Source organism: Python bivittatus, unplaced genomic scaffold, assembly GCF_059951505.1.
Source record: "Python bivittatus isolate LINGU-HERP-01145 unplaced genomic scaffold, Pbiv_v1 ctg000160_np1212, whole genome shotgun sequence".
Taxonomy (NCBI): domain Eukaryota; kingdom Metazoa; phylum Chordata; class Lepidosauria; order Squamata; family Pythonidae; genus Python; species Python bivittatus.
The window spans coordinates 826,798-840,617 of record NW_028277076.1 but is presented as its reverse complement, the minus strand read 5'-3'; the positions used below and the strand labels follow the sequence as shown (position 1 = coordinate 840,617).

General features: G+C 57.0%; 1 protein-coding gene across 4 annotated transcripts in view; it reads left to right on the top strand.

Annotated features, from left to right (window-relative positions):
* Positions 1 to 13,787, top strand: part of TTLL11 (tubulin tyrosine ligase like 11) — a 31,563-nt gene extending 17,776 nt beyond the window's left edge. For all 4 annotated transcript variants that reach the window (XM_088146829.1, XM_025175072.2, XM_088146828.1 and 1 more), the window contains 3 exons: positions 694 to 939; positions 1,237 to 1,343; positions 4,761 to 13,787. In XM_088146829.1, the coding sequence (XP_088002955.1) occupies positions 694 to 939; positions 1,237 to 1,343; positions 4,761 to 5,050 (643 nt within the window). In that variant the 3' untranslated portion in view covers positions 5,051 to 13,787. The remainder of the gene's footprint in view (positions 1 to 693; positions 940 to 1,236; positions 1,344 to 4,760) is intronic.
* Positions 13,788 to 13,820: the final 33 nt, after the last annotated feature.

Genomic DNA, 13,820 nt, shown 5'->3' with positions numbered 1-13,820 from the left:
ACTTGCCAGTTGTGTAATGGGGGGCTTGATTCTGTTGAAAGCCGGCTTGGCCCCTGCTTCTCCGGACCCTCTTCTCGGGGGTGGGGGGCAGAGGGGCTGGCCCCTGTTTCCGGTCCCTAGGGCTTGGTGGCTTCCTTGCGGGTTCATTCCTCGGGGATGTCAGGTTCCCGGTGTTAAAAAACAGGCTTGCAATTTGGCTGCCAGAGCAAAATCCAGGGAGGGGGGTGTCTGGAGGCTTCCTGTCTGCAACGGCCCTTGTGGTCCTGTTCTTGCTCTCTGCCCTCCAAAATCTGGGTTGTGGGTTTGAGAGGAAGTTCGAGGACTCATTTGCTGTCGGTTTGGCTGTCCACGTTTAGCAAGCACAGGCATTCCAGAAGTAGCCATTTTAGAAAGTCCTTTAAAAAAGCTCGGATTCCGTGCAAGAACAGCTGGGCGGATACAGAGACGGGCACCCAGGAGGGCCTTGATCCCTCGCGGGGGGGCTTTTGCCTCGTTTCCAGCGCCGGGGTCCTGTTGGCTCCCCTCGGCGCTTCCGCCTCGACTAGGCAGGCAGATTAAATGCGGGTGTGGATCATCCTTGAGAATAGGAGCCCTGCAGGGGTTTCCACGGAGAGAGACGGCCCCTTCTTGGGGAGCGATGGGACGGGGGGCAACGGGGTACTGAGAGTTTGCTGCCTTCCTCTTGATCTGCAGGGCCGAACCGGCAGAACTCGCAGCCCAGGACAGGGACAGCTTGTTCGAAGAGGGGCTGGAGAGCAAGCCGGAGGAAGCGCCCGAAGCCGGGCCCCCCGCCCTATGCCTGAAGCAGGTGTTCCCCAAGTACGCCAAGCAGTTCAGCTACCTGCGGCTGGTGGAACGCATTGCCGCTCTCTTCATCCGCTTCCTGGGGGTGAAGGGGACCACCAAGCTGGGGCCCACCGGCTTCCGGATGTTTATAAGGTGAGGGGCTTCTCTGGGGAACGTGGAGCGCCTTCCCCAGCAGCGGCCCACCGTTCCTTCCAGATGCAGACCACTGTTTGGTCCTCAGGACTATGCCCCCCATGAGCCCCGGTTAGCGTGGCATGGGCCATGGACGATGGGCATCGTTGAGGCCTTTCTGCCTTTTGGGGGGTGTGGATGGTGCCCCCGTACCTCAAGTGCAAGATGCTATGCATTAGGGAGGTGCTCAGGCAGAGAAAATAAGGACCCCCCCCAGATAATAACGCCTTCTTCTTGTTTCTCTCCCCTCCCCACCAGGAACAGCAAGATAAGCAACAGCGGCTTCAGCATGGCTGCGGGGGATATCCTTTACATCGACATCACCCGCCGGGGGATCGGGCCCAGCATGGACCAGCGAGATGCTGGTGAGTCTGCTGCTGGGGGGCAAAGGAGGGTCCTTCTGGCTGGCCAGCTTTGGGAGGTGAAGACCAGGAGGGCAAGCCGAGAGACGGGGCCCTGCCTGGCCATTCCAGGGTCCCGTCTTTCCCCCCACCCGGGAGGGGGCTGGCTGTGGCTCCCCTCGACACTGGGCAGGCGGCTGATCCAGGAGGAGGAGGAGGAGTGCCTGCTGTGCCAGGGGAAGGGGGGCACACGGAAAGGTCTGTTCCCCTCATCCGTCCCTGTTAGGGCTTCTTCAAAGCGGTGAGGTGGTCACGGGTAGAAGCCATCCTGGCCTTCATCGCCCATAATCCCCAGCCAGCCTTCCCAGGTTCTTGAAAGCTGGTTGGGATATTGCTGGATTTCGAGACTTGACCTCCAAGGGGTTGAGCGGGGTGACAAAACCTCGCAGGCCCTTTCAGAGCTTCCTTTTCTCCAGCGGAGGGTCCCCCGATGCGGCACCCGTTACGAAGTCCGTGTGGCTGTCGGGGGGGAGAGAGGGGGCTCAGTGGGAGCCCAACCTGGCCAGGCGTTTGGAAGGCCCCCTGCCTTTGGCCGAGGCACTTGCCAGTCTCAGCCGGGAAGAATCGCGCTGCGGTGGCGCTCACCAGCTGCCCGGCCGAGTTAGCAGAAGGGGCGAGCTTTCGGGTTTCTTGAGTCAAGGCTGGAATTAACACGTGATCAGAGCGAGAGGAAGCGTCTTTCCCACATTTATGGCTTGGACTGAACTCCGCCATCTGCTCCATTATTCGTCCTGGATCAGCGCTCCGTTTTTGTCTGCGTTCTGTTGGGTTTGCTCCTTAAATTGCGGCGGGCGGGTAGGATCTGCTGCTGCAGGGTGTTGCGAGTCCAGATTAGTGCGCGTGGGGGTGCTTGGGGTGGGGGTGCATTTTTGTTTTGCTGACCAAAGTGGGCAGCACGGAAAATATTTAAGGGGTGCCAGGGAGCAGAAGTCTGCTTCTCCGCCCACCCACCCACGAGCCATAAAAAAACCACGTAACCGCTCTGCAGATTCCCTCGGCTGTGCTCCGCCAATCAGCCATTTTTCAAGGGAGGGGTGGGCCTGCCAGCGTGCCCGAAATTCCTTTCCTCCCCCGACTTGGCTCGACGGGCTGTGCTTTGGGGCTGCCGTGACGCCCCCTTGAGCATCCTCTCAACCCACGGCACGCGCTCACCCTGGTACGAAGCCCTAGGCTCCGATTTATGAACCTGCAAGGCGTGGGTTCACGTTCCGACGCTCCACCTCTGGTCCCGCTGACCTTCGCTGCCCTGCGCTTCGGCCTGTCTCTGTGGAGCCAAAAAGGGAAGGGGGCGCTGAGACCCAGGAAGTCGATCTTGAAAGAAGGCCTGAGGACCCTCTCAGTGTCAGGTGGGCCATTGGTTTGATCCTGTGCAGCTTCCTTCTGGCTTCCTTTCTCACAACCAGAAGTGCAGCTGCGTGGTTTCAAACCTACGTGTTCCAGTTACAAGACGGTCTCTACCGTGCAATTTTAATTTTATGGTCAAGCCCCCTCCAAGTCAGGCTGGATGATTCCAAGGACACGTCCCTGATTTTTTCTTGGCAACTGAAAAAATCCTCCTCCTTTTGAGTTCCCTAGTTTAGGCTATGGGCCGCCAGTCCAAGTACCAGCTGATTAGCTCCTGAGCTCAAGTCACCTTGGGTCGGGGGTCTCCGCCTGCTGAGACCCTTCAGGGCCAGAGAACGGCATCTGGGACGCACCCGGGAACGGTAGATTTTCTCCACCCTAGAAATGTTTTGGGCAGGCTCTTTGACTCCTCTGGAGTTGAAAGGGCAAGAAACGTATCCATACCTCCAAAATACTTAGTTGGGGGTCAGGAATAGAAAGCCACCCCAGGATGACACCAGGTCGCGGTGATGTCGGAAGAAGTCACAAGGTGGCGTCTCTGGACCGTCAGTTAGAGCATCGAAGCCTTGCAAGGAACTCAGGCGGTCACTCCCACCCGCCCAGGGGCTGGTCATCCGTTCTAACCGCAAGGGCTTGGGTGCTGGTTTTCCCTCCTTGGTGAGGAACCAGTCCCTAAACATGATATTTGGATACCAGATGGCGGCGTGAGAGTCTTCCTCCCCCACTGGCCCGGAAGGGCGCGATCTGAGTGGCCGGCGGAGAGCAAAGGTGGCCTTCTCCCTGGACCAGGACGATGGCCGTATCGTGGGGAGGGAAGGGATGCGAGGGGAGGCACCGTATTGCCCATCCGTCTGCATACGGGCAGCGCAGAATTTGCAAAACATGCAGCTGTACTGTAGGAAATGAAAAGTGCTTCTTAACATTAGGAGTTCTCCTGGCTAAACAGAGTTTAGAGGAAATAGAACAACAGAGCAAAGAAAATAGAGGGACGTTGTCGACGGTGGTGCTGTCGTCGGAGTTCAGGCACAAATGAGTAATCCACAGTAGCAGGTTAAGTCCACGTTGAGAGTAGAATTTGGGTGGAAGCACAAATTAAAACTGCTTGGAGAAAGATGCCTTTTTTCCCAAGGGGAGTCCAGCTCCCCCCCTTTGTGTGGGGGGGTCTCCTCTCTCAGGTTTTAATATGTGATCCGGATCACACTGAAGCTTCTCAACGGGAAGCCGTAAGCAATCTTTTTGTGTCTCGTACCCTGAGTTAATTGTCAGGTTTTATTAAAAATTGTAATGGATGGGATTTATTTTAATATCCACCAAGCAGCTCTGTGCCAGGGAATGGAAATGAGGTTGTGGCCAGCTCGAGGGATCCAGGTAAGCCCGTTTCCCTCACCAGAGGCAGGAAGAGAGGGCAGGTCCTACCGCAGGGATCACGGAGGTGCCTGCCAAGGGCGGGGCGTCTGGTTTTTTATTCCGGCCCCCTCCCTCCGAGGCACCTTAAGGAGCCAACTCGAGCGCTTACCCCTGAGCTGGGTGGGGATCGGGCCCCGTGGCCATGGAAAGCCCATTCTTTGCACATTAGGACGGACGGAGGAGCTCAGCAGACAGACCCAGAGGGGCCGGCTGCCCCCCTGGCAAGGAAGGGCTTGTGCAAAGTACCGGCAACAGCTTGGCCTGCTTCCTGAATAAACCTCTTTTCTGGGTGGATGCCATGCCTTGAACCCAGTCAACCCAGCCTGGTGGCTGCCAGCCACGCTTTGGCGCCAGTGCCGCCACGGGGGTGTTGAACTCACCCACAGAAGCGGCCACGCTCAGCATGCCCAAGGCTGAGCTGCTCTCCCTGCCAGAAGTGCCGGTGCTTGGCGATGGTCACCCTTGGTACCTTCACCTCCAACTGGCCGAGGCTTCTAGCTGATGCTGGTGGCCCACAGCTGCGGGTCCGACCGCTCAGGGTACTGACCCCTGTTCCTCAAATGCCCCAGATCCGTGACGGCGCAAAGCCTGGGGGTCCTCATTGCTCACCTCCCTCTCCCTTCCTTCCAGGGATGAGCCTGCAGGCCTTCGTGGAGGCCGTGTGCTTCCTCGCCCAGCGGAGGTACAAGTCCCTCTCGCTGCACGAGCAGGTGGAGCTGCTCCTGGACTTCTGCGAATGCAACTTGGCCACGCTGGACGAGAAACGCCTGGCCTGCAGCCGGGGCGTCCCCGAACGGCAGGCCACGCTGGTCACCTGCCCACAAGATCAGCTGCAGCTCAGCCCCACCACGCCCGGGGCGGCTCCGTTCCACAGAACCGCGGCCCATAAGTTTGTGGACTGCAGGAGCTCCCAGCCCTGAAGAGGACGTGTTTCGCCGGGTCGACGTGAAGGTCTTGCCGGCCTGTGCCACAGGAGGGGAAGCGGTGCCAAGCCTTCCCCCATCAGAGTTGGCATTTTTGACGCAGCGATGCCCCTCAGGCCAACTCCTGGTGGCACAGCGCTCCTCCCTCTGTCGGCCGGAGGGCTGCTTCCGGCATTTGTCAGAACTGAGGAACGAGCCGGTCCTTGGATCGAAAGGAGTCCTCTCCGGCGACCGGCTGCGCAGGGCCTCGCCCGGGTCTCTGTGGGCCGGTGGAAAGTTTGTTGGGCCAAGAGGTTGATGGTGCACCGAGAGGTAGAAATGGTGGGGAGTGTGGGTTATGGAGAACTAAAGTCCTATTTATGTATTCCAGCTGCTTTGTGAGCGTTGTCTTCATTGGAGGGAGCTACGGAGGAGCAGCAGCGTGGGGGTGCTCGCGGTGCATGAAGGGGCCAGTCCCCCAATCCAGATGCGGAGCTGCTACTTGCCTTGGCACAGCAGCTGGATTTCCAGCCCCTTTGGTCTTGCTGCAAGCAGGGCTCTCTGCCCCTGCCTCCGACAGCTCCGGAGCCCTGCGGGCCCCTGGCTCCCTCGTGGGCGGACGGGGAGCGTGCTTCCCTTCCCTGCAAACGCGGGTTACTTGGGATCTACGTTCGGGGCTGCCTCTGCAGGCCACGAGTCCTCGGTGGCGCCAGGCAGGCCCGAACATTTCTCCCGAGCGCCAAAGGCTTGTTCCAAAATGGCGGGCTTTTATGAAAACAGAGGTGGTCAGCTTTTAAAACGAGAGGGAGACGAGCGGGCGGGCCGGTGAGATCACGGAGATGGAAAACAGACACCGAGGTTACTGGGGGCGACTGTATCAAGCAGGCGTTCCAGCGACGGGAGAACCACGCTGGCATTGCCCGTCATCCTTTCCCATAACAAGCAGAAGCAAGATGTCCAGTCTGCTTACCTACATCCTGATTTATAAGCCCGTTTGTTTTGTTTTTCTTTATTTATTTAACTGACTTGCAAAATGCTACTGTAGGCTTAAAAGCAAAAGAAGGCAACCAGCTCTCAGAAACGGGCAAGGAGAGGCCCACGCCACCCGCTACCCCAAGCCCTCGCCCGGTGCTGCGTGAACCGCAGAGTTCGTTTTCATCTGGCGCCAGGCTCTTCCTGCAGCTTTTTGCTTAAACGCAGGTGCTTTTAAGTGTGTTTTGGCTTTAGCGTCTTTACAGCAGCCAGTCCTGCTGCAAAGCGATGGCTCGAAGCCGCCACTGCCCGTTGCAGAGGTGCAGGGCCGGCCTTTGGTGCTCCGAGTACCCTGCTCGCCGCCGCCGCCTCCTCGTGTGTCCAAAGAGATTTGGGGCTTTCCCCGCTGACCGGTGGTAGAGACACCCCCTTCCGGTGCTCCGTTCGGTAAGGAGCCCTCGCAGCAAAGTCGCCCGTCCTCCCCAAGGCTGACCGGGCAGCGGGGATTTGGCGTTTGTCCTCCTGGCCAAAGCATCCAGGGGGCCCTCTCCTCCCCCCGACTCCATGGCAAAGCTTCTGAAAATGTTCTGGGCTGCAAAATGCTCTCAGTGTTTCTGCCGCCTCTGTCAGGGTTTACGTAGCTGCCCCAATCCTCATCGCCAGTGAGTTGCGTCTCTTGAAGGGATAAAGATGCCGGCAGGCCTTGTGGGGTGGTGGCAGGCCGGTGGGGGGCCCTCCTCCCTCGCACGCCTGTGGGCATCCCAAGTCTGACGTGGCCGAGTGCCAGTCTCCTCCCCGTCACTAATTCAGGGACCCAAATCGAGAGGGCGCTCCCCGCTTCAGGGAAGGGACTGTGATGTATCTTCCAAAGGGTGCGAAGGGAGTTCACGCCCCAAAAGGTACGCGACTGTTTGGCCCTAAAAATCAGAACTGGAGAATATTTAGGGGAACAAAGGAACCCTTTTAGTAAAACATTTGATTGGAAAAGAGATCTGATTTCAGAGCAATCCTTTTGTGCTATAGAGCAAAAGGTAGTAATGAAACACTTGTATTAAGAAAAGAAATAACGTACTAAACAAGTTAATTCCCAAGGGATTAAATGAAGGCATTCAATATTTACCATTGATTTGAGCCTTGCAGATTGCAAGCTTTTCCTTTCCTCTTTTTTCCCCTGAAGTGTTCACCACAAGAATATTTTTGCCCCAAGCTTATTATTCTGTTCAGCCGGATACATTTGTTCGATTAAAAAAAAACACCTTACATTAGAAATAACCGTTCTTTCTCAAACTAAGCTTTCTAGTGACTTCTAACCATTATGTTTCAATCTTTTTCCCATGCCTTTATTAATAATTAGGAAAAAAGCAATGATACTGAGGCATTTTTGAGAGACCTGTTAGAGAACGTGTATTTATTTCCAGCGTAAAAAAGAAGCGATAAGACAAGCCAAGAAGATGTCTCGAAAACATGGATTTAATTAGTTTAGCCATTTCCTCCCTAAAAATAGACATCTTTCATTTGTGCAAATGGTAGTTCTATATATTAGCTCCAGGTTATTTGATATACTTATTTGTTTCAGGGTTTTAGAGAGAAAAGTAAATAGGACTAGTATAAGGCGGCATTTGTTTTAAAACAGGTCTCTCTAGATGCAGAGGCAAGACGTGTCTTGTGCAAGATGTTGGTCACTCTCACTCCTGACGTGCACTTTTTCACGTGGATAAAACGGTACACTGTCAGCTGCTTGTGTGGCTTTGTTTTATAGGGGCGCTTTTGGAAAAGAGAACCGATGAATGTCCCCCTAAAGATGCAGAATGTGCCAGCTGGTGCCCGGGAACCCCACCCGAAAGACCCCTCCGGGCCGACTCAACAGCAGCATGTTTTGCAAACGTCCGAGCGGCGAAAGTCCCCACCCGCCCCGGTGATCCCCTTGCTTTACCAGTTGGATTTCTGCTTGTCGGGCTGCTGTGAATGAATGACAGGGCGGGAGGCCCCGGAACGTCCCCGCCGTCGCTCGGAGGGGAGACCCTCCCTGATTAGGAGCGCGCAAGGCAAGAAATTAACGCGTTTGTGCGGAGTCGGGCGGATAATATGGATTGGCAATTACGGTAATTAGATCAGGTAGCTAATTGGTACCTCCGAGGAAGGAGGGGGCCGTGCTTCTCGCCCGGAGCGGGGGAAGAGGCGCGGATCGCTGCGCCCCAGGCGGGCCCCGGCTCGGGAGCCCAGGGCGGCTCGCGGCGGGTCTCTTGCCGGCCGGCCAGGGGGTCCGCGCAATGGCCCTCGGCTTGCGGGAGGAAGGGGCGATACTGGCGCCGAGGCCGCTGGAAGGAACGGGAGGGCCGGATCAGAGCGCGGCGGCGGCGGCGGCGGCGGCCCCCCTTCGCTCCCGGGGTTATCTGCCCTGCACGGACATGCCTGTGCGCGCCCTCCAGTCCGCCCCCCAGCTCCCCGTGGCCTTGGGGCAGGAAGGTCGCCCCTCCGCTCCCGACTCAGGCTGCTGTAGAAAAACCCTCCTCCTCCTCCTCCTCCTCCTCCTCCATCAAAGCAGGCTCTTCTTCAGCCTGCAGAGCGGAAACAGCAAAGCCTCCATGTTCAAAGACACGCTACCTTGACTCGCCGGTGCTAGCGAGGAGAGCAGTTGGCAGGGAAGGGGCCTGGGGCTCGGGGGGGACACCGCCCCTTGGCCCAGGCTCTGGCCGAGCTGGGGAGGAGAGGGGGCCACCGGAGCGTGGGGCTGAGCGCAGAGCCGGGGGCGGAACTACCCCTCCCCGCATCCCTCGCCAGCACCTGCGGCTCCTTCCCAGAACGAGGGGCAGCTTGGGGCTGCTGAGCGGCCGGGCCGCCTCCCGAGGCAGCGCCAGCGCCGGGGGACCGAGGCCGCCCGGCTCCTTCTGCCAGCCCAGCCCAGTCCAGCGCAGCGGAGCCCCTTCCTCCCTCCGGAACCAGTGAGTGGGGCCAGCGGGGGGCCTCCGGTCGCCGACCGCGGCTTGGGCAGGGCAACCGGTGGGCGCCCGAGCTGAGGCTGCCTGGCTGCCCTGGGTCTCGCGGGCTGCGCGGACTCCGCCCGGGGGGCGGGCTGGGGGCGCTGGGCCCCGGGAGAAAGGCTCGGGGGCCGGGGCGCTTGGCTGTTCGGAGCGGGGGCCCTGGGATTGGGCCGCTCCGGAGGCAGGTGCGGCTCGGCGGCCTCGCTCTCGGGGAGGGCAGGGCCTCCGCCGGGAGGAGCGGAAGACCCCTGCTCTGGGGCTGGCGGGGCTGCCGAGGGCTGCGCTTGCACAGCGGAGCGTCCGGTGCTGCAGCCTCGCTGCGGAAGGGGCTGTGCCTGGGGGGCGTCGACCCCTCCCCTCAGCCCGGGACCTCCCTGTCCTGGCAGCCCGCAGGAGAGGAAGGAGGTGTGCACCCCCGCCCCCCCCCCCATTTGATGCAGGGGCTCCGTCCCCAGCGCTAGCTCTGCTGCATTCACACGAGCCCTCTCCGCCTTTGCTTTAAGGTTCAATAGTAAGTTGCTAGTCCCTGTTTTGTCCTTTGCGTATTTTGTTCCAGAGAAGACTCCGGAGTCTGCCAAACGCTGCTCTTCCTGGGGCAAAATTTGGCCTTCCGTTCACTCTCCTCTTGTGCAAGGCAGAACGAATGCCTGGTTCTGGGTGTCCCAGAAGGAAAACCCGTACTTTTGATTCCACGTCCTTCAAGTTGAGTGGGAAAGTGCGGACCAAAATCGACTTGCGCTTCCAAAAATTCTGTTCTGTGACATCTATGGCTGCATAATTCCAAAGGGCTTCCTTAAATGTCTGGATGGATATTGGCTTATCTATATTGTGAAGTTTCAGGATTTAGGACAGGCTGGTCACGAGGTTGAAATTGTCAGTCCACATGCAATGGCGTCAGTGTCTGTGAGCATTTGGTGGTTAGGCGACATGCAATAGCATTCCACTTGCAATGCCTGCCGCATGAGGAACAAGACTTCGTTTAGAAGCACTGAAAATAATACTAGACTTTAAAAGGGACTAAACGGATACTAAATTTAAAAGTAATACTAAAAGGGTTTGGTTTACTTTATCTTGAAATGGAGCAGGGTGTTACTTTGCTTGTTGTTCAAATGCCTCCTTTATTTTAGCAAAAGAATCTGATTATTGTTCTTTTTTCCTTCTCGGCAATTTTGGAGTTAAAGAGGCCCCAAATGAAAGGCAGCGCAGTTTTGTGTCTGGAAGCTTGGTGCATTCTTCAGAATTAAATCTGGCTGCATGACTGGGCTTTATTAACTTCGTTTTAATTGGGAAATGTTCTTAATTGGGCTAAATTCACCAGGAAGGATTTCTGCCCAGTCTGGGAAGGCACCCCTGGCCTGTGCTTGGTGGGAGAGAGGGGGAGTTTCTCTTGGGTGGGGGGCCTGATTCAGCCTTTTGGGGGCAGAGAACTGGGGGAAGCCCACAACATGTTCAAAAGGCAGCTTGGATTGTGTGTGTGTGTGTGTGTTTTCTGCACCTTCGGTCCTCTGTCTGCCTCTAAAGGGGGCAGCTTCGTATACTGTGTGGCAGAGATTCCTCTGTGGGCAAAGTTCTCAGTGGGAAACCTCCTTGGGCCAAATAAGGGCTCCCGAGACTTCCGGATTCTCCGTGGCTGCCCCCCCCAGGCCCTTGGCCACGTCTCCTCCCCTGCCTGGCTCTGGGGGGCCACTCCTGCCCCATTCCAGCTGCCTGCCTCCTGCCTCCTTGAGTGCCAGGCTGGGGCGGGGGAGAACGAGGGGTGTGCGGGCGTGAAGCGCTTCCTCTCTTGCACGTGAAAAGGGCTACAAATCCGAAGCGAGTGGAATTAGCAGAACATGATTACCCCTGATGAATCTGGGACTCGAACCAGCCCTCCCATCTCCAGCTCTCCTCCCCGTCCCTGATCTGCAATTTCAAGTTCTGCTTTGCATTTTTCTCGGCCACCTTGACAAGCGTGCTGGGAAAGGCGCATGCCAGCTCAGCCTCAGCTCCTGGAGAGCTGTCAAAAGCTCAGAGCTGGGCTGGTTTTATTTTCAGCCCCCTGCGCTGATGAAGCTGTAACCGAGCCCTTCCGGGAGAAGCCGTGAAAGGAAGGGCTCCTGAAGGCGCCCTGGGCCACCTGCTCGGAGAGACGCTTCGGGGCTCATCCAGGGGTGCCGAGTTTTCCTTTCGTTCCCTAAATCCCTCTTTTTGCTAGATTTTGTCGCCTAGGCTTAACCCAGGGGGGAAAAATAAAAAGCACATCACCCCAAGGAGGATACCAGTTTGCAGAAGCTGACCTATTGCCCTAGATGCAAGCTTAGAAACAGCGGCTTGATTTGAGCAGAAGGGCCAGCTTATCCTCCCAGAGCGGGTGAGCTGAAGGGTCAGCCCCGGATTTCAAATTGGGGAGTGGGTCCTGGTCACACCAGATTTAAGCATCTCTTACTGTGTAACCGTGAGAACCATAGTAGCAACCGTGGTTCTTCTGTAGCCCCCCAAGTCACCATCCCTGCACAGCAAGGGGGTCAGTGTGGGCATGGACCTGGCTGAATGACAGAGGGACGAGAGAAAAAAAGGGGAATGACGCCTCTCGGAAGCTGCCCGGTGCAGTATTTGCTGCCGTGTCCATTTTAGGCCGTATGCGATGCTGGTTGTGGGGCTAAAACCTTACGAGGCTGGCCCAAGTTTTTAAAAAACCCTTTCAGGCGCCTCTCACCCAACATCCCACTGCCCCCCAAAGACTGAGTGGCGCGGAGAGCAGCAGAGGGCTGCAGAAAGGGGAAGAGCAGCCGAGGGGGGACGGGCTGGCTGGCGTTCTGAACTGGTACCAAGTTGCCAGTTTCCCTGGTTTATGGAAGGGAGTAAAGGAAGGAGCCCTACAAGCAGAGGGGTGAATGTCAGGCTCTGCACTGGCGCTCTGCGCTCCTGCGGCTGCCCGCAGCTGCCCACCCCGAAGGTCTTAGGCCAGGTTCACAGCCAGTAAAGGACATGGCCCTCTGGTGCCTGTCTGGGGCGCCCTCTCCTTGGGCAGAAGAAGGGCCCTGCTTTCTTCCCTCCTGTTCCCACCTGCCCAGCTCCACTTTCTTTGCCATCCTGGAAGGGGTGTCTGCAGCCTTGGAAGAGGCTTGCTAAAGGCTGGGGGGGATGAGCACCTGGGCCTCATTAACAGCACAGTAATTAGCTCCTTGGAGTGGGGCCAGGAAGAAGCCGCCAAGATCCCAAGAAGCCAAAAGGCAGGCCAGGAGCCCGGTGGCACCATATGCCCAAGGTCTGGGGCCTCGCTGGCAAAGGCCGTCCAGGGCTGGCCGTAGACCAGGGCTCTGCATGTGCTGGCTGGAGAAGAGAAGCTTCCCTGGGGGGAATGGCCGTCCTGGCTGGCTGAAAGTGCAGGCTGGAGGGGGCCCCAAGGCTGGGATGCCCAGCCCTGCCTCTCTCGACCTGGGCAGCGGCTGGCATCGTTTAGAAGAATGCCAGGCGCGCAGAGGCCTCGTGCTCTGGAAGCGATGCAGACTCCTTCCCCTACCTTGGCAAATGCTTCTTAGCGCACCCAAATTATTTCGTGGTGGGCTGCGGGTGAGTAAAAATGCTTATTGTCCCCCCCCCGCCCCAGGATTAGAGAAATGTATAAAGCTGCAAAGAGCGTAGCTGAAGAGAGCGAGCAAGCTGGGAGATGAAAAGCAGAGAAAATGCAGAGCGACTCTGATGGAAATAAAAAGTGGTTTTGGAAGGGAGCGAAGGGGGGAATAAGGAGCCTCCAACTCAGTGGACAGAATGGAAGATAAACATGATGGAGTGTTTTGGCATGAAACAGAAGTGAGGAAAGCTGTGATTGATCGTGATGCGCTGAAGAGTGGAACTGAAACCGGCGCTGCTATAGATGTTACTGCCCGAGGAAAAAATGGCGAAAAGGCAGCCATAAATACTGCTGAAAAATGCCAAGGCTGCAGGAGTAGGTCATACAACTGCCAGCAGATGCCTTTTGCCCACGGGGCAGCCAGGCGGCTTATTGAACGTGTGCGAAAACGGCACCTCTACCTGACAACTGGAGGAATGCTCTTCTTGTTTCCTGCGCGAAGGGAAAGCTAGCCAGAGCCAGGCAGCGACTCCGGGAGGATTAATTTGTTAAGCGTGCCTGGAAAGGTGTCAGATTGAACGGGTGTGAGAGGTGACGTGAGAAGTGCGAATCTGCTACATTTCCAAGTGCAATGCGGCTTTATGCCAGGCAGGGAGGGAGCGCGCAGGCTGGGTTTTTGCTCTTCTGCAGGTCATTGAGAAGGGTAGGAATGTGAACCTCTTTTGTACATCTGTTGGCTTAAAAAAAGGGGAGGGTGGAGTGAACAGGCTTGAATTCTGGCACGTCTTGCCCAAGGGCAGAGTTGAAGATTAGTTGCGGAATGCCGTGAGCGGTATACGGTGGAAGTAAAGCGCGTGTGCAAAAAGGGGAACGCTTAGAGGTAGTTTCAGTGCGGAGCAGGGAGAAAGGCAAGTGTGTGTGATGTCCTGTTGGCTGTTAAATTTGGAGATAAATCCCTAAGGAGGGCTTGTGGTGAAGGTAGAGGGGGGTGGCAGGAACGTGAACGTCCATGTGCGTTTATATGCAGATGCTGCTGTTTCCATGAAGCAGGGAGGGGTACGGGCCTGAACACTGATGTCTCCGAGGCCAAGGCAGTTGAGTTTGGACGGGGAAAATGGACCGGACGACTGTAGCTGATACATAAATGGCAAGAAGCTAGAACCAGCAGGTGAATTTTGTGCCTTAGTAAGGATGGGGGGGAGGGATGGAGAAATTTTAAGATGCGCAAAGACGGGTAGGGAGCGGAGGGTAGCGTGTGGTCTGTTGCAAAGATGCTTGTTGA